The following is a 17,684-nucleotide window of genomic DNA, read 5'->3' as shown; positions in this document are numbered from 1 at the left end:
ATTTTAACCTCATAGAATCAACCTTACCTGAATGTATTCGTGGTGAGTAATATTTCCCTGACGCAAAGTCGAATTGAACCCTGGATTAAACAAAAGTAAAGAAACTTATATACTTACTTCGAACAGAATTTCATTTAAGGGGGTTACTTATCACAGAACAAAAACAAAAGCACAACTAGGGGGCTGCAAAAAATTTATACCAACTAATAAAATAAGCGAACGAGATTAAGATGCAACGTTCGAGTTCCGTATGGTAGAGATAATTTAGGTGTTAGATAAAGGCCTGACTTGGACAGTACACAAAACAAAATGGAGCACGCTGGTCGCATGAGGGTGAAGGTATATTAAAAACATGAAGCAGCATGGAAGTATCATCGATGTATTACATACAACTGCTTTTCAGGTAGGTATAGCTTGGCATCTAAATATCATACATTGGTTTGAGCACCTCATCTCACTTGCTAGGTAATAAGTCAAAGGGAACCCCCCTGGTGCGGACACCAGGTTCACACGTGTCTATAGCCATCAGCGCGGGAGGACGGCCCATCCAGTTTCTTTATGGCTAGAGGATTGTGGGAACATATGAATTATCATTAGGATATCTATTTCATTTCTTATTAGTATTTATCCTTTACATTTATTGGTTTATAGATAGGTTTTATCCTCCTAGTCTATGTTTATCTTTTAGTAGGGGTAGGGGATGTTATCACCTTGGGCCTATAAATATGGCTCCTGCAGGTTGTTTATGGATTATTATTAAATGAATAAAAGTTTTGGTTTCTCTTGAATTTCGTGTGGATTCTAATTCTTCCCCCAGGTGCTGATTCCTAAGGGTTGCGCATCGGTTCTGCATCACCCCCCAACCCCACGCACTCATACCCCACCACACACACACAAAGGAAAAAGGAGAAGCAAATAAAAGAAAAACCTTCACACTGGAGAATAGTTCCCAGCTTGTAGATAGCACAGTTCTCCACAACTTGGTTGTGCAAAAAAGGGAAAATTACTGTATAGTCCCATCTTAAGGACTTGTGTGAATGCACAAAGCATGCTTAGCTCGAAGGAAATAGCCAACAGGTTTTTGTGTTCAGACGTACGAGTCACCTCCGTTATTGGATCCATCAAATAATATCATATGGAATAGGAATTAGGCTAATTAAAGGAACAATTTCTAATTTCTAACCCGTGCTTTTGTGAGAGAGAGAGAGAGAGAGAGAGAGAGAGAGAGAGAGAGAGAGAGTGTGTGTGCGTGTGTCTCAATTCCCACAAAAGAGAGACAGCTTATTCTATATTTTCAAAGGCCATTCTGGGGCCGCCTCAAATAAAAAATGCCCCTAGGCGTTGATTTTTGGGCTGAGAACTACAAAGGCATTCGCCTGTCCATTGGAGGCATACAGAAGCATACGCTTTTCATGCCTTATCCACCCAAACGACTGAGGTGAACGCATTAAGAGTGGTTCATAAGAATGTGAATAATCGGTTCATGATAATTGTTTGGAGTGAAGACAAAGGGTTTTCATGTATTTGCAAGATGACTTAGAATGCTTTTAGAAGTTGGATCTATTAATGCACTATTTTTTTATGCCTTTACACGTTTTTTTGTAAGGCACCATTATATGGCGCAAACTCTATCCCCCTCTTTTTATGGTATTTTTAATAAATTTTACTTTTATGAATACAAAGAAGAAACTCCAAAGGCTTATGCCTCAACACTTTGCAGCTTACACCTCGCTTCATGAGAGGTCAACAACCTCACCTTGCGCTTTAGTCTCTAAGATCCAAATATCTTAGTTTCTAAAAACTGAGAAATTTCCTCATGTATACTGGATGTTTACCTCCTATTTACCTTCGGGATTACTGTTTCGCCAGTCATCAGACCATCTTCTATCAATAAAACCAATAACACAATATATATTTCTTCCCAACCATTAAAGCATCCAATTCTAAACCAATTGACAATGAGTGGAAAGACTGCCCAATCACATTTAGTAGTTTTTCGAGGTTATACTTAACCAATATAGGACAAATTCTGCCTATCATAAATATGTGGGTCAAGTTCTAACACTACCCCACACAACCGAGTCAGCTCACACATGGAGAGGTCAACAAAGGATCCATAATAAAGGGATAAAAAAAAACAAGGGGCACCTCAAGCACAAACAAGACAATTAACCAAAAGAGGGTCTTGTCCGAAAGAGGGTCTTGTCCGAAAGCCTCCAAATCTTTCACTTTGCTACTATGTTGATGCATCCATCTCAAAACGAATTGGCAATGAGTGGAGAAGCCACCCAATCTCATATAGTTACGATGTAATAAATCTCTTCATAATTTTGATGTATTATTTTCCCTTGACGTGTAATAGTCCCATTGTGTGCTGATTCTTTCAAATATCGTTTTGGCATTTGGTGTCTTGTGGTGTGTGATGTCTTGCAGTGTGTGAGTCTCATATTAGTATCCGTTCATACAATCTACCATCCCTTGGTCACTTGAGACACAATCTAACTTAATTCTATATACTCCAAAAATAATCACCTAGGCAAACAAAATTATTTGCAAAAAGACAACACCTCAACAATACAAATAAGCCCACAATCTCATGCAAAATTGTTGGGAATTAGAGTCTCAAACTACTATCGCGACCCTCAAAGCTCGAAAATAAAGGTGCAATAAAGGCGCTCCCTGATTATGGTACTTAACAATCCCTACAAACCATGGAGCTTGATTTCATGCAAACTGGAAGACTTTTAGTTCAGATACCAAAAAGAGTGAATAAGCAAACTAGTAATCACCACCAAGGTACTTATCCCTCTTGAAATCAATCCACAAGGCACAGCAACAACTTAATCTAAAGCCACATTTCAAAAAGTTGGTTTTCATATGGGAGAAGCATTAGGATAACTCTTAGAATAACCCATTAAGAGAAAGATGATCATCCCATCCAAACGGCATCTCGTTAAGAAAACCAGGCATACCTGAAAAAATATCTTCACTGATATTGATTACACGAGAGGCTTTGCTGATGCCACCGCGGGTTATATGGAAAACTCTATCGAATACATCTGGATGACCATAGTGCATACGGACCCTGAAGGTTCACTTTAGGATCTCAGCTCTAGTCAAAAAAAGACAACAAAATCATGGATAATAACCTAGAACTTACTTTAACGGCTTTGCCAGAACTCGCTGACCAAGTGTTACAAAACTACTTTCTTGATTGGACATGAAAGAGGCTAAAGATGAGACACTGCAAATATCAGGTCAAAAATGACACACAACTGTAAGTCAGAGGGTAGAACAGAAATAGACAGATCAGTAGTTAGATGGATACAAACCTTCCAGTAAAAACATGTTCCCTTACGCCAAGAATGGTAGCTGGGCGAATGCCATGGTCGCAATGTAATTCTTCAAGAAGATTTCTTATCTTCAAAGCTTCCTCGAAATAATTATCCTAGACCAAAATCAATGAGACAAAAAATGCTCAATAAAGAGCTACATAAAAATCCGTACAATATTGCACAATAAAGAGCAACCGCAACCTCATAATGATTACAGCACAGTAGCACACCTTCAGAATCATTACATTACAAATTGTCTATTTCGAGGACTACAGGGAAGATCACTTCAACAAGCCTTTTCTATCAAACAACCCTAAATAGTTGAGAATCTTGAGATACAATTCTGTTCCTCGACATGGCACATACTTCCGAGGAAATTCCTTATCAAGTCTAGTTTGCTATAAGAACTTACATCCAAGTTACATTTCGTACTTTTTATCACTCGTCAGTGTTTCCATAGTTTATTCCAAGCTTAGTAGCAGGATCCTCCTAAAATGGGTGCGCTCCATAGACGGGACCTCGAATCAGCGCTCCCAAGATGGGAGCTTGATGGGAGCTCGCTCCCCACAAGACGAGAGCTCGCTAGTAGCTAAGATGGGAGCTTATCGAGCCGTTAAAGCAGTTATTCTCTTACTTTTAAGGGAGTTGTGCCATTGTAGAAATATGAATATGAGAATCATATTAGTCAAGAAGTTTTGTAAATTGAGAATATATAACTTCCAATAATTACACTTTAAGATCGGGAAAATTTTTTAGTATCACTTTTCCTTTAATGGTTAAGTATTTGAAGATATTTTATATACATATTTTCATATAATCTATATACGCTCATTAGGCACTCCCAACCTTAGAAGCTTCTAGGTGCCTCTGCTCCCCCGCCCCCGCTTCGTGCTGCTAAGATTCCAAGTGTCAGACAAGAAGATCATGAGGCCATCTGAGAAATTGTGGAATAACAAACAGGACAACCTGGCAAAAGTCTACTTCTTTGACCGTCGAGTAATTTTGATATGGTTGGGTCTCAGGTAAAGAGGCCAGCAATATACATGCTGGCACCTGGCTCAAATCACGAAGATGGTACATTAAGGAGCAGCAAAGCAAGGGTTCAAGGCAGATGATGGTGATTTGGCTCATATCAGGAGGACTTAAAGATGGATAATCAGGGTTTGCACAGATTAATATAAGAATATCATGCCCCCTTCTAACCTAAGCTTTAAGGGTAATCACAAAAGGTGTTTGATGTTCAGGAAAAGACTTCACTGCGTAGAGATGGCTTAGAGAAGGATGATTTGTCGTCAGCACCAAGCAGATTCAGAATGTACTAGCATTTCAGGAGATTCAGGGTAAAGAAAGGAAAATTTACCGCATTTACGGTGCTAGCAAATTTGGAGAATTATGCAAACAATACCCTCACAAGCCAAAAAGGAGCAAAACGACCATCAATTATCCAAATTGAAGATCTAACCATGGATTAAGCTGCCATGGCTCTGAGTTTCATTACCCTCATCAGCAAGCCACCTATCACTATCCAGTTGTTCCCTGGCTACACAGCGAGCCAACAAGTATTTGGCTCAGATTTTCTTGAAAAGGATCAACTCCTTCATTTCCTCAAGAGTATTATGAAATCTTTAAAATATCAGTACAAAAAAAATCTGTTACCACCAACCAAAAATCCTAATCTCTTTTTGGAATCAAACAGTCCATCGTCCAAACATCATGCTATATCCACTAGTGAATCAGACAATCCATTCTCATATGTTGTGGGCAGTGGCAAAATCTCAAGTCCTCTCTCTTCCTCACAAGAAGAATGAGGTAAATCCAACAAAAGCTAGTAATCACAGGATGCATCATGACAGATAAGATCTATGGCTTAGAACTTGATCAGCAGCAAAGAATAAGTCTCATTCAACCCACTGCCTTCCAGTGGGCTCCTGAAGCATTCTATGTAAAAACATGTAGAACAAGTTCATGGAAAGCTTCAGTTGATCATTACTTACCCTACTTTAAACCATTCTTTTCGATAACCAAGTACCCCTTTGAAAAGAGGTAAGTGATGTTCCAGAATTTGCCTCAAGCCCAGATTTTCTCTAAATTTGATCTCAAAGCACGATTAAGGTAACTTATGGCAATTATATGGACCTATCTTCATCAGGCCGAGTTCATGTTACCCTAAAATAAAGGGAGATTGTGTGTACTTGTAGGCAACATGAGTGTTTAGTAGGTGGTTTGGGGAGCAACAGGGCTTTCTTGAGTTTCTTTCATCTTTGCTATTCATCATCTCCGACAGAATTCATCAAACCGACTGATAATAAGCATGGTTGGTACGCAAAAAGTGTAAAACCTAAATATCCCTTTATTCCTATACGTTTACTTGAAGTGTAGAGTTAGATATACTGTGGTTGCTCAAGTGATATAGATGAATCAAATACCATGGCACAGACTATAAGCAAGATGACGTATTGTACATTGTGTCATTGCTGCCTGTCTTGAGAACATCAAGTATGATGTAGACTCTGATGACTCCTATGTCATAAGAGTTTTTTTTATGGGCATATTTTGTCCGAAAGACTAGCAAACCTTCACGTTGAGATAATAGAAAAAGAAGTATTACATTTTTAAACAAGTGTCAGACACCTTTCTGGGAAGACCCGACGAGTGTCGAGAAGTATCCTTGCTTCTTAGAAAACGATGTGATTGGTCTATTCTCAAAATCTAAATAAGGTGGTAACACTGGATTCGGCAAGGAGCAGAGAACTGTGCCCATCGAATCACATTCTTTGGAGGTGTAACACACAAATGTAGACGAACATAGATATACAACCTCATGAATACATGTAGTTAGCACACTCATGTAGCAGAAACATAACATGCAACATTCAGTAACCTGATTCATGTCAATTGTCTGCACTGCATTTCCACGAGTAAATATGACAGCATGGTTCTGATTTTCGGGCTTCCCTTCACCAAGTTTAGGATCTCCAGGAAGCTTTATGGAGTAAATTTCCTGCAGAATAAAAAACCAGAAAAGATAACCAAAATCAGGATCACCCATTTGCATGGAAAGATTTGCAATAGAACAGGCACACACAAAGTTATCTCGTTACAGTATGAAAGTGTAGCCAAAACAATACAGCTATCTTCCCATAAGCACAAGCAAAAATGCCTATAAAATTTGGAAGAAAAAAATGTTGATATTGAAATATGAGAAAAATTGCACTACATGACACAGAGAACTTGAACTCTCGATCTTTATGGGGACTTTGTCCAGTACAAGGATATGGCAAAATGTAGCGCCCCATGTGGAATCAAATATTACACATTTCATCTAACATCAAGTCACACGACTGCAAGATTTCAAATAGCATACTCTTCCTCCACCGTAGTGAGAGGCAAAGGGCAATAGCTTGCTCTTCTCTACGCTTCTACCTTCCATGCTCTTTTTCTTCTTCACATTTTTCAGCAAACAAACAAACTCAAATTCAACTAAGTCAAATAGAACCATAGCACCATCCTCCCAAAATCAAAGAGAATGGAATCACCTTTAAACAAAATTAAGCTGCTCAAAGACAAAATCACCTCAAAACAAAATAACTTCTCCTCTACAAAAGAGGCTTACAAGAGCATCCGCTAGCAAAAGTGAAGCTAAAACAATGAAGGAGAATGTTTTCCCTTTGATAATAACTCTACTACGAGTACATGTTTGCTCCTGTACACACTTGTTTAAGTTTCTGTTTCTCTACATTTTTTGATTAGTTCGCTGAGTTCCATACACCAATTTATGAGGCGAAAAGAAGAAACTAAACTGGTACTTTCAACAAATATCAACATTCATCTTATTGACACAATAAGGATGCACAGCACACCTAAACAGGGACAAGCAAAAACAAGGAAATTAGAACCCAAAATAAAGTTTTCATTTTGGTTAATTCAGCAATGCTTCTCAATGCCCAATCATCAAATTAAAGAAACAGATCACATGGTAACTGATTGGATATGCAGAGAACAGATGTAGGTCAAGAAATAGAAGAATCTACAAACCTTGTCTTTGCCATTGATGTCAGCTTTCACAAGTTTGGAATAGTATTCCGTGTGCACTCTACCATCCTTTAAAGTCTCAACCACGTCAATAAAAGCAACTCGAAGAGCTTCATTTCTGATAAGAAAAGTCAACAGAAAATCTATCAGTAAGAAGCTAGCATAATATTGCCGCAGAACAAATGAAAACTGAAAAACAGCAGATGCTGAAAATCTCCAACTTGCAAATTCAATGAACCAAGCATGCAAAAGAGAAATAACTTGCCTCTGCATTAGCAATGCAATGTCTGCAGCCTCAGGTTTGTTTTCTTCTTTCTGTTTCCCATATATCTGACATGTAACAACATATGTGAATTTCAAATCTGCATGTGCTCGTGCCTCAGGAGATAACTCAAAACCCTGAGTATCAGGTGCATCTTTACTAGAAACTGCAGCTTCCATATCTGCAATAACCTCAATATGTAAGGCAATAAAAATTACATACAGAAAACTGTAACAAAAATTGAAGGTGCAAACCTCCAGCAGTCGTCCTTTCCAGATATGTTTGAAGCATCAAAGCTTTTCTGTAGTACATCATTCCACGAACTACACAAAGCAAAGAAATAATAAGAAAGAAAAATCAACTTTGACACAGGCAAGAAGAACACCACTAATCCTTATCCAGGAAATGCATGTATAAGGTAAAACCCACCGTCAAATAAATTAAGTAGATCACACAAATCTTGGCAGATTCAGAAAACAAAACAATCTTGTTGCTACAAGATCCTAATGAAGGAAAAATGAAAGTAGCAACAATAAAACATGTGATCGGAGCCATCCACCAAATCTGCAAAAGTACTTGCTATTTGCAATCTATGAGAAAGCAACTATTACAAGTTACTGACATCCTTTTAATCTGTTGGATATCATAGTTGTATACCAATATACAGTGCCAAACTCGCTTGTAGAGAAGAGCACCACAAAGTAGGAGAATATAAGACATACTCCAACCTATAATTTAAGTTCAATCATTAGTGTGTAATGTATTCAAATCAAGGACACGTAAAACACTTACAACTAGGTGTTCGTGTTTTGCGTGATGCAACCAAAATACCAAAAGGAATCAAGATTCAAAAGAGAGAAGCAAATCCCAATAAGGGGATGAAACCCTAAGGTTAGATAGAGAACCCATGTCTCAATCAATGCATTTCAATATTCTCGATAATCGAAAGCTCCCAAATGAAAAACCAACTCACCAATTTATAGACTCAAGACCCTAATACCACTAAAGAACCAAAAATGGCACAAAGACCCTGAGTATACTGCATTGTTGTGCTAATCTTAGAACAGAAGAAACAACATGCTACAAATGAACCAAAAGGGTGGATGAGTATTGAAATGAATGCATGCAGAAGGAGAAGAACAAGGAAACTCAGAGAAGAATGTCAAATCAATAAGTTCAGTGTGACTCCCCTCAAATTAAAAAGGGAAAAGTCGGATAGCGGACAAGTAAAAAATGAATTGCTTCAGCTAACGGCTGACACATATTGCTATTATAAGAAAATTACACAATCTAATAATACTGTTGTGGAATAGGTTATTTTCCTCTCTTCGGAGCAAAATACTACGAGTATTTCATCATGTCATCTGTTTCTCCCAGTGTTATGCTAATCATGGGTCTTTGGTCCCCTTACTCACAAGGGTAATTAACTGTAACTTCGACAAGCGCTCAGTTGAGAAACCGAATATTCCATGAATAGATGGCATGAATAAAAAAAAATGGATAAGTTACAACTGAATTTTCTCAACCAGAAAGTGATGGATCCAGTATCAAGCAGTACATAAAGGGATGGGTTTCTGAAATTATAATCGTAAGGAACGAAGAAACTGCGGCACCTGGTGATATGACCACTCAGGAGAGAAGTTCTACAATGGAAGGACTTGACAAATGCCGTTGCCAGCATTTGGGTGGCCAACTAACAGACTGGACGTTCAATTGTATTTTCCTAATGGTTATTCTCTTCTTTTTCCAGAAGGATGTGTCATGCTTAGTTTTCCACATTAAGATACTATTGTTTGACTCTTAACAACCACTAAATAATCGGAAAAAAAAAAAACAAGAAATATAGCAAAAACAAGAAATGTTTACCGGTTCGAGCCAATGTTTGTCCCCGGTATGAAGCCCAAAACCGCAATTCAAGAATATCACTGGGAGAATCAAAAAGCTCTGAGTCTACCGAATTTTCATCGCGACCAATCCGAGCAAGAAAGTTTCTCCACTCATCTGCGGTGAAAGCAATGTATTTATAAGTAAGATAAAATGAACAAAACAAATGTATCAGCTGATCTGTGAAGGGTACAAAAAAATTAGAAAAATTTAGAGCATGGTTTCAAAAGAATCATAAATAGCTAGCTAGGCAAACTGAATGACAATGCATGTCCTATCCATTTGACTAAGTTGCATTATACATTCCATATGTGCAATATAAACATATATATATATATATATATATATATATATATATATATATATATCGATAAAAAAAAGTCATTAGTAAAGGAGGGCCACTCTACTTGACGTGGCTCGCAGGCGAGGATGCATATAAATCCCATATGGATAGGTTTCTGATTTCTTTTGCTTGGGAGACGTTTTTAACAGCTCTATTTTCATTGCCACAACCAGTTTTGGATTATGTGCCCCTCATGTTGACAAATGGTGGGATGAGACACGTATAGTAAAGATTGAGAATGTGGTAGCAGGTGGAGAAGTAGTGCAGCAATAATGCCAGTTGAAAGCACTAGAGTTCCATGTTGACTAACAAAATGAAGTTTTTAAAAAAGATGAGAGGAGATGGAATATGGAGGAGTTCTGTTGACCAAGTACTATCAAAAAGGTAAGGTAATTACCAATATTTGGCAAATAAATGAGAGAGAGCATGAAAGGTCAAAAGAAACACCAGGAAAAGGGCCAAAACAAGAATTAAGAGGATTGAGACAATAGAAGAGATTAGTGAGAGGAAAAAATTCCCGTCTGGTTAAGTGATCGGACCTAAATACTTGTTTCTGTCATAGGATGGCTAATGCACATCAGAAACAAAATTTTATTGCTCGTCTCCATGTTGGAAATAGAGTGCTTGAGAGGCATGTGGAGATCTGTCAAGCAGAGGAAACATTTAGCAGAGGAGGGGGAGACGACCACACACGGATGGTAGAGTTTCATAGGGTTTTGGCCAAGATTTGTCTGGTTATATAGGCCTTTTTCCAAGGAGGAGGTGGCTGCCCTAAGACTTTTGAATTGAATAAGGCTACACTTGTGATGGGATGACATTGCTATCTAGCAAAAGTCAGAGATTGTGCCAGTTAGAGAGATTGACAAAATTGAGTTGCTTGTTTGAATGTTTTGCAAAGTTGGTGCTCTTTTTTCGTCATACTTGGCATTACTGGCCATCTGTTTAAGGCTAGTCAGTTTGGGACTCAGTTGGGGTCAGATATCAGAAAAGATTGGTGGGATAAAAGAGAGAATATCTTCCAAAAGGAGGGAGAATTCAACAAAAAAACTGATAACGATAAAATAAATACCTGGACACACATCGAATTGTTAAGGAAAGGCCAAAAACTTTTTAAGATTTTTCCTTGTAAGGGAAAAATAATTCAGTCTAAATGCATCAAAAGAATTATAACCCAAGCACAGGCCATGTTAACAAGATGGAAGAACACTCCATACACTTACAACATATACACACACAAATTGGGGGAAATACCAAATCTTTGTGATAAAACATAGATCTTAGCATATCTCTCAATCTAGTCACTTAAGTTCCACATCAAAAATGGAATTACTTCCTATGGAACAAAGAACAATTAAGTATACCTGGATATATCTTTTGGAGGTAAAACAAAATCGATATACCATCTTCATTTTTCTTTTGAAGTTCAGCAAGACTATAGAGAACCACCTCGGAGTAATAAGGAGTAAACACGCTGCATTTATACCAAAGAAATGAGAAACCGAAACAATTAAACCTTGGGTATAAAAAAGGGAAGCCAAAAAGGTGAATCGAACAAAAAAAATACCTGAACGATAACATCTCACGAACCGGTTTAGCAGGGGGCATATTCATGAAAAGGGAATTTGTAAAGAATTCCAACCTCCTCCTGGCCTCAAGATTCCTGGGAACATTTGCGGCTGAATCTTTGATAGTCAAAAGTGAATAGAGTCTTTTGACTAGTGCCACCTGCAAAAATTTGAGAACTGATATATTCCAAATGGATGTAGGAAGAGGCATTTAAAACAAGAAAAATGCAGCACTATTTACGGTAGATTCAAGCATACCAGTTCAACATCTTGTGGCCACTTTAAATTTGAAAAAATACGACCTTCATTCCTTGCTTTTGACAAGATACTCCAAGTCTCATAGTGTTCTCTGAAAAGATATACATACATGGAATGTTGGAGAAAGGGAGCAGAGGAATTCCATAATATACAAGTGCAAGAAAAAGACTACCCCATCTAACAAACCTCATGTTGACAGAAAGGACATCATAGTGAACAACATCATAGAGATCTTGCATAGCTTTGACTGCACCATTATGCAGATCTGGTTTTTCTGCCTCTTTCTGTACAAGCAAAATACATATCAGAAGATAAAAACATTTGACACTGAAAGTGGTCCCAAAATATATCATTTAGAGCATCTCCAACCCTGGCTTCAAATTTGAGGATGTCAAATTTTTTTGAAGGCTTACATGGCAATTTGACATGTTAGAGTTTGACATCTTCAAGGTACCCACTCCAACCAACATGTCAAATTTATTATTTTACGAAGTTTTGGAGTGAAATAATGAAAGAAAATGTTAGACATCACATGTCAAAGTTGACATGAGAGAGGAGATGTCAAATGACACATAAGCATTTGACATCTTGGTTGGAGTTGTTTCATATGCCAATTCCACTTGGCATGCCATGTCAAATTTGACATTCTTGGTTGGAAATGCTCTTAGAAGTACGCAATTCAAAAAGTTTGTTACACCTCCTTCCCCCAGAGAGAGAGAGAGAGAGAGAGGGGCTTAACTTCAATGTACATAGTTACTTAGAGCATTAATACTCCCTTCGTCCTAAAATGTTGGTCCTCTTTGGGAGTGCGTGCCATTTTTCAATTGATTATATCTAACAATCTATAATCTTTTAGGTGATTTTAAAAACTTTGTATAATAGAGCTCATTGAGATCTATCATACAAGATCCATATTTGATATAAAAAAAAACATTAATAAATTAAATGATACAGCCAATCTTTTGAGACTTCCAAAAGAGGAAAGAGGACCAAGAATTTGGGACGGAGGGAGTATAAGCTTTAGCTTCAAAAGTTACCAAAAGAAAAAATTCAGCGAAAGCAGATTTATACAATTTTCAAGAATAACATACACTTGACAAAGAAGCAAAAGTCAATGCATGACAGAAGTGGACAGATGACAGTTTCCAGCTGAAGAGGTACATATCGTGTACAGAGGAGAAGAAAAAAAGTAAAAACAGAGCATCTCATTTCATTTGTCTAAAAGACTCCATGAAGTCTAACAGGGCCCAGTGCAGAAGATTACAATTTCCGCTTCCTTCAAAACCAAATCATGAGTATCGACTGTCTGTGAGTCTCAACAATGTGTAGCTACAGTTCTGTAACGAAGGACGATCCTGTCTACCAAAACCAGAGCTTTAGGTAGTTCATAGGAGCCAACTTCTTCCTAATTCTTCCTAAACACGGGTGGAATGCCATAGTCGTGATAATGAATTTAGCAAAGAATAACTGAAGGAGCTACAGGTAACTTTTCCAGATCAACTTGTTTCGCTTCCGAAGATCAAAAAAAAACTTGTTTCGCTTCCACTCACCGCCTCCACCTTCTCCAAAATTGCTAATGTCTATCCACTAATTTATCCTAAACACACGCAGGAATGCTCACTCGTCCTATTGGGCATTGTTAGTCTAGGGTTTAAAGTCTTTTGTTATTTGTCATTATGTTACGGGTAGTTTAGTCCTTTTGTAATATTAGGTTTGTTTAAGGTTATTAGGGTTAGCCTATATAACCACTTTATTATTCTTGTAATCACTTACGTTTTGCGATAGAATAGAATGTAATTAAGACAGTTCAGTTTACTTTGTGAGATCAACTTGTTTCCGCTTCCAATCAATGCCTCCACCTCCAAAATCTCTCCCTTTTTATGAGTCAATGATTACAGTCCTTCCTTATTGAGCAAAAGGTATTTTAACTCAAACACCATTCTGCCCCATGAAAAACTCTTTCACAAAGCCAAAAGCAGCATTTAACAAGGACACACATAAATCTAAACAAATTTATTTTGTGAGAACAGCAAAAGCTATAGGGTATCAATTATGATACATAAACTGTCAGGAAAAACCACTGCTGCACCCGACAAGATATTGCTCAGAGACTCAGTTTCCACTACAGATAAAAACTGACATCAAACGAAATTTACACAGAACTCTAATTTGATAACTTGAGTGCTCAAGGCATGTGGAGACCATAAGCAATTAAATACGAACCAGAATTCCCATAAGTGCAGTGACTCTCGAGATCACCAGTGCCAGCTTATCCACATGGAAATCCAATAAAAAAGTCCTCTTTGCTATACTCGCTTCAATGTGTTCATATATTCTTTCAACCCTGACATGAGGAAGCAGAATTACCAAAGAAGCTTACAGCAATTTATTTGGCGATTTATTATGTAACATAAAGCAGCTCTCCACTTGATAGAGCATAACGACTGTCTAAGATATACAAACCACATATTTCCTTCATCATCCAAGATGGCTGTCAGAACAAGCCTTACAGCACAATAGCATTCCTCAACTGCATATTTCATATGGTCATCCCTCGAGATCCTATCCCACAATTCTTCTAGTGAATCTCTACTCTCTAAGGCAATATCTTTAGCAAGAAATATCTGCATGAATTACAAAATATTCAGAAGTTCAGTGGTAGTAAACGGCTCACACTTCATGGACAAAAATGCCAAATCAATCAAAACAAATACATGACATATAATGGCACAGAACAAAATTAGTACAAATAGGTTACCTTGCTGGCAAGAAGGAAAAGGGGCCACTGAACCAACGGTAAGTTCCCAGTGTTCCTTGGCATCAAAAGCAACTCCCTTTCCCTTCAAGAAGTAATTACAAAGTCGGTAAAAAAGAGCAAGATTCACGCAAATTTGAAGATATAAAAACAAGAACTAATAGAGAAAAAGCCACAACAAGAGAAACTTGCAACACTCACGAAGTTGTAACATAATCTTCTTCGCGTAGATTTTTTATAATCTCGTTCCAGAATGGAGAAAATCGAGCAGCATCTGCCTTGTTCTTCTCCAAAACCTTCAATTAAACAGCTAAGTCAAGCAATAATCCAATATACTTGTATAACAAATAGCATACCGAACCATTAATTCCTTCATCTTTTTACGGTAAATAACCTATTGAAGAATATTTCAGCACAAAAACGGCATCCACATAATTTAGGCTCACATAACAAACAACGTGGAGAAAAAATAGTGTTACAGGTGAAGAATATTTTTTGGAAATTACGGCTCTTGTACGTAAGGATCCCAATTAAAGTAATGGGACAGTTACTTAAATATTCCAGAGTCAGTCCCGCTGCCATGTTTTTTTTTTTTTTTTGATAAGCAATCAATTCAATTCACGATACCCGAAGGTAAAGGCCCGAAGGCTACAACGATTTCATCAAAGAATACAGGAATGAACCAAAACTACTAAAACCTAGACACGAAGAACATCCACTAGGAGTCTTCTAAGCACATACTGCCGAAGGCACTCTCCAGAGAGAGTTGTGTGTTTATTACTCAAACATACAAACAACTCTTTGAAATGTTCGCAGCCAATGATTAAAGACTAGAGCCATGTTCCTTTATACCTATTAATTCCCTCTTTGGGAATTTCAGTTTAGGAAATCACAAATTCTTTTTGATTGGTGTCATCAACTGGAAACCCAGTACATCAGGCGTATGCCCAGAATCCACCAAGCACTGTTCATAAAGCTGGTAACAAAGATGGCAGTAGAACTATAAACCCACTGAGGAGTTAGACAGCATCACTCCATTACCAATCACGGTTGCACATAGCAAAACAGTGGGTACAACATTAAGAAGCTGATAAACAAAACCAAGGAAAAAACTCCCAAATCTCACGTCAAAGTACACAAAAAAATACGACCATACCTAAATTCAATGGAACAATAATTTTATTAGCAACAAGTCAACGACATCAACTGCTGCTGCTGAACTGTCTATTATTATAAAGCTGAAAGTCACAGCTTAGCTTTACAGCATACTAATAACTATTTGTCAAGTAGGACAGTTAACATTGCCTATCAAATGCAATATTGTCGCACTAAAACAGTTCCTCAAAATATGCAGTGATCTGATTGTAGGTAATGATATGTCACACACACACGGAGATAAAAAGAAAGCCCCAATATGAACAAGCAGCGCTATAGTACTACCGAGCAGTATTAGTATTATTACTCACACGGCCATTGGAGGGAAGGATAGTCCTGCAAAAAAGGAGTTGTTTTCAGAAGCAATAAGGAAATCATTGGAATGGACTGACAATTTGCAACAGCTTAAATAAGAGAAATGAAATAAAAGCGCAAATACAAAGTAAACCTGTTGGGAAGAGGAACATGCAAAGAATCCATAAAAGCCTCAGGAAACTTCTCAAATAGTTTGTGGACAGCCCCCAAGGATCTAATCTGAAGATCGTACAAGACAAAATAATAATTGAAGCACAGCAATTAAGAAACATTAACTGCAAAACTTTGAAGCCTTTTCGCCCCCAAAAAAATCAACCGTAAAAGGAGACCACAGACAAATGAAGAGCCTCAAATGTTGACATATGAGAGAAAACATACATTATACAAAATAACTGATTATGTGCTCAGGGAAAAAGCAAACAAAAAGAAGAATAGAAACCCCATATTCATATATCGGATGCTAGCAATCTAATGGAAGAGACTAACCTCCCCAAGACGATCCCTAGCCCCAAGCAAGAATCCGCACACAGCAGATAGAACGGTGTAAAAGATGTAGATATCTAGGAGATAGATCTGCAGGGGGGGAAAAACCAAAAGACAAATATGGCCAGATGAACTACACAAAGTAAAGAAATTAAAGATAGTTATTAAACATAGACTAGAAAGTAAAAACAAAACAAGAAAAGAGCTTTTATTTAGCACAATAACTTAGGAGTAATTATGCAGTGCCCCTGGGGGGCCGCCACGAGGTGCCCCAAGCCCCTTCTCCACACACATTGTGGAGGGATCCACACACTTTGCCTTGGGTCCAGGGGCCTGGGGCACCACATAGCGGTGCACCCAACGGCATTCAATAGTTTTTCATAAATTAGAAACCAAAGATCCTTTTCTCTGTAACAGTGCATAAAGTGGAGCAGAACAACAGGCATATTCAGATATATTCTTCTCTAATCAGTTTGTTTTTGACAACTTACAGTACCCATTTTAAATCTTTGTTCCATTTTGATAGCCTGGTATCCGAACCAATGGACCAACTAATCAGCGAGACCAATCCAACGGCCCACTGGCGGGGCCCAATTAAAGCCCCGGCAAAGTACTGTATAGTCTTTTTCAAAACTGGTATCTATAGTACACGGGTTAGAGTCAAACCCTAGCCAAAAGCTTTCTAAGGCCTCTGGTTGCCCAGTGACTACCACTGCCCAAGCCCGGTTAACCATTTCAAATCTAAGTGCCAACGTGGTGTCATAAAGGTCGTCATAGAATCCAGAAGAGCTCATTCATCACGCCTTTTAGCATATGGGCACGACTTAGCAAGGGAAGTAGCACCAAAGGTCAGGGAGCTACGTAAGACTTCTTAAAGGACTTCAGACTACGAATAAAGAGAAGCCCTTAATTAAGACAACCTAACTTTTCTCACAACAATATATTCAAAGGGGACAATTCCATGAATCATGACCATGATTCTAATCACCTCATCGCAAGATAACAGCCATCAACATAGACCAAAGTAAAGGCATAAATCATTTCCTTAAGACCATCAAATTCCCTGTTTCAATCAATCAATCCTCTATGTATGCTTAGGAAACAAAGTTCTATCACAAGGGTTAAACTCGAACCAAAAAGGATAAATAACACTATCCAATAGATTAAATTGGATCCAACAGGTGAAGATATCTACAGACAATAATCATAATTTTCCACAGCTTAGGAGTTTCCAATACCAACATAATGAGACCCTTCCAGCTTCCCATTTTCCATCACTAACTGATAAAAAAGAACA

General features: G+C 37.9%; 2 protein-coding genes across 7 annotated transcripts in view; one reads left to right on the top strand and one right to left on the bottom strand.

Annotated features, from left to right (window-relative positions):
• The window catches only part of LOC131313743 (probable plastid-lipid-associated protein 12, chloroplastic), a 43,217-nt gene extending 30,983 nt beyond the window's left edge, over nt 1-12,234 (top strand). Inside the window, exon 12 of the transcript XR_009196302.1 lies at nt 12,225-12,234. The gene's annotated coding sequence lies outside the window, so the exon portion shown is untranslated. The remainder of the gene's footprint in view (nt 1-12,224) is intronic.
• Nucleotides 1-17,684, bottom strand: part of LOC131313740 (callose synthase 9) — a 60,233-nt gene that overhangs the window by 9,382 nt on the left and 33,167 nt on the right. For 5 of the 6 annotated variants that reach the window (XR_009196295.1, XM_058342227.1, XM_058342228.1 and 2 more), the window contains 20 exons: nt 16,391-16,477; nt 16,038-16,123; nt 15,901-15,925; nt 14,636-14,730; nt 14,438-14,519; nt 14,143-14,303; nt 13,903-14,023; nt 11,866-11,963; nt 11,680-11,770; nt 11,421-11,581; nt 11,218-11,327; nt 9,496-9,630; nt 7,884-7,952; nt 7,633-7,810; nt 7,371-7,485; nt 6,217-6,336; nt 3,333-3,448; nt 3,161-3,244; nt 2,973-3,085; nt 28-80 (listed from right to left, as the gene is read on the bottom strand). Coding sequence is in view for 5 of the 6 variants with exons in the window: in XM_058342227.1 (XP_058198210.1) it covers nt 28-80; nt 2,973-3,085; nt 3,161-3,244; nt 3,333-3,448; nt 6,217-6,336; nt 7,371-7,485; nt 7,633-7,810; nt 7,884-7,952; nt 9,496-9,630; nt 11,218-11,327; nt 11,421-11,581; nt 11,680-11,770; nt 11,866-11,963; nt 13,903-14,023; nt 14,143-14,303; nt 14,438-14,519; nt 14,636-14,730; nt 15,901-15,925; nt 16,038-16,123; nt 16,391-16,477 (2,100 nt within the window). In the remaining variant the exon portion in view is untranslated. The remainder of the gene's footprint in view (nt 1-27; nt 81-2,972; nt 3,086-3,160; nt 3,245-3,332; nt 3,449-6,216; nt 6,337-7,370; nt 7,486-7,632; nt 7,811-7,883; nt 7,953-9,495; nt 9,631-11,217; nt 11,328-11,420; nt 11,582-11,679; nt 11,771-11,865; nt 11,964-13,902; nt 14,024-14,142; nt 14,304-14,437; nt 14,520-14,635; nt 14,731-15,900; nt 15,926-16,037; nt 16,124-16,390; nt 16,478-17,684) is intronic. The other variant, XM_058342230.1, reaches the window with a different exon arrangement.

The sequence above is a fragment of the Rhododendron vialii genome, chromosome 13a (genome assembly GCF_030253575.1).
Source record: "Rhododendron vialii isolate Sample 1 chromosome 13a, ASM3025357v1".
Taxonomy (NCBI): Eukaryota; Viridiplantae; Streptophyta; class Magnoliopsida; order Ericales; family Ericaceae; genus Rhododendron; species Rhododendron vialii.
The sequence above is the reverse complement of the archived record's forward strand: the minus strand, read 5'-3'. Positions and strand labels throughout refer to the sequence as shown.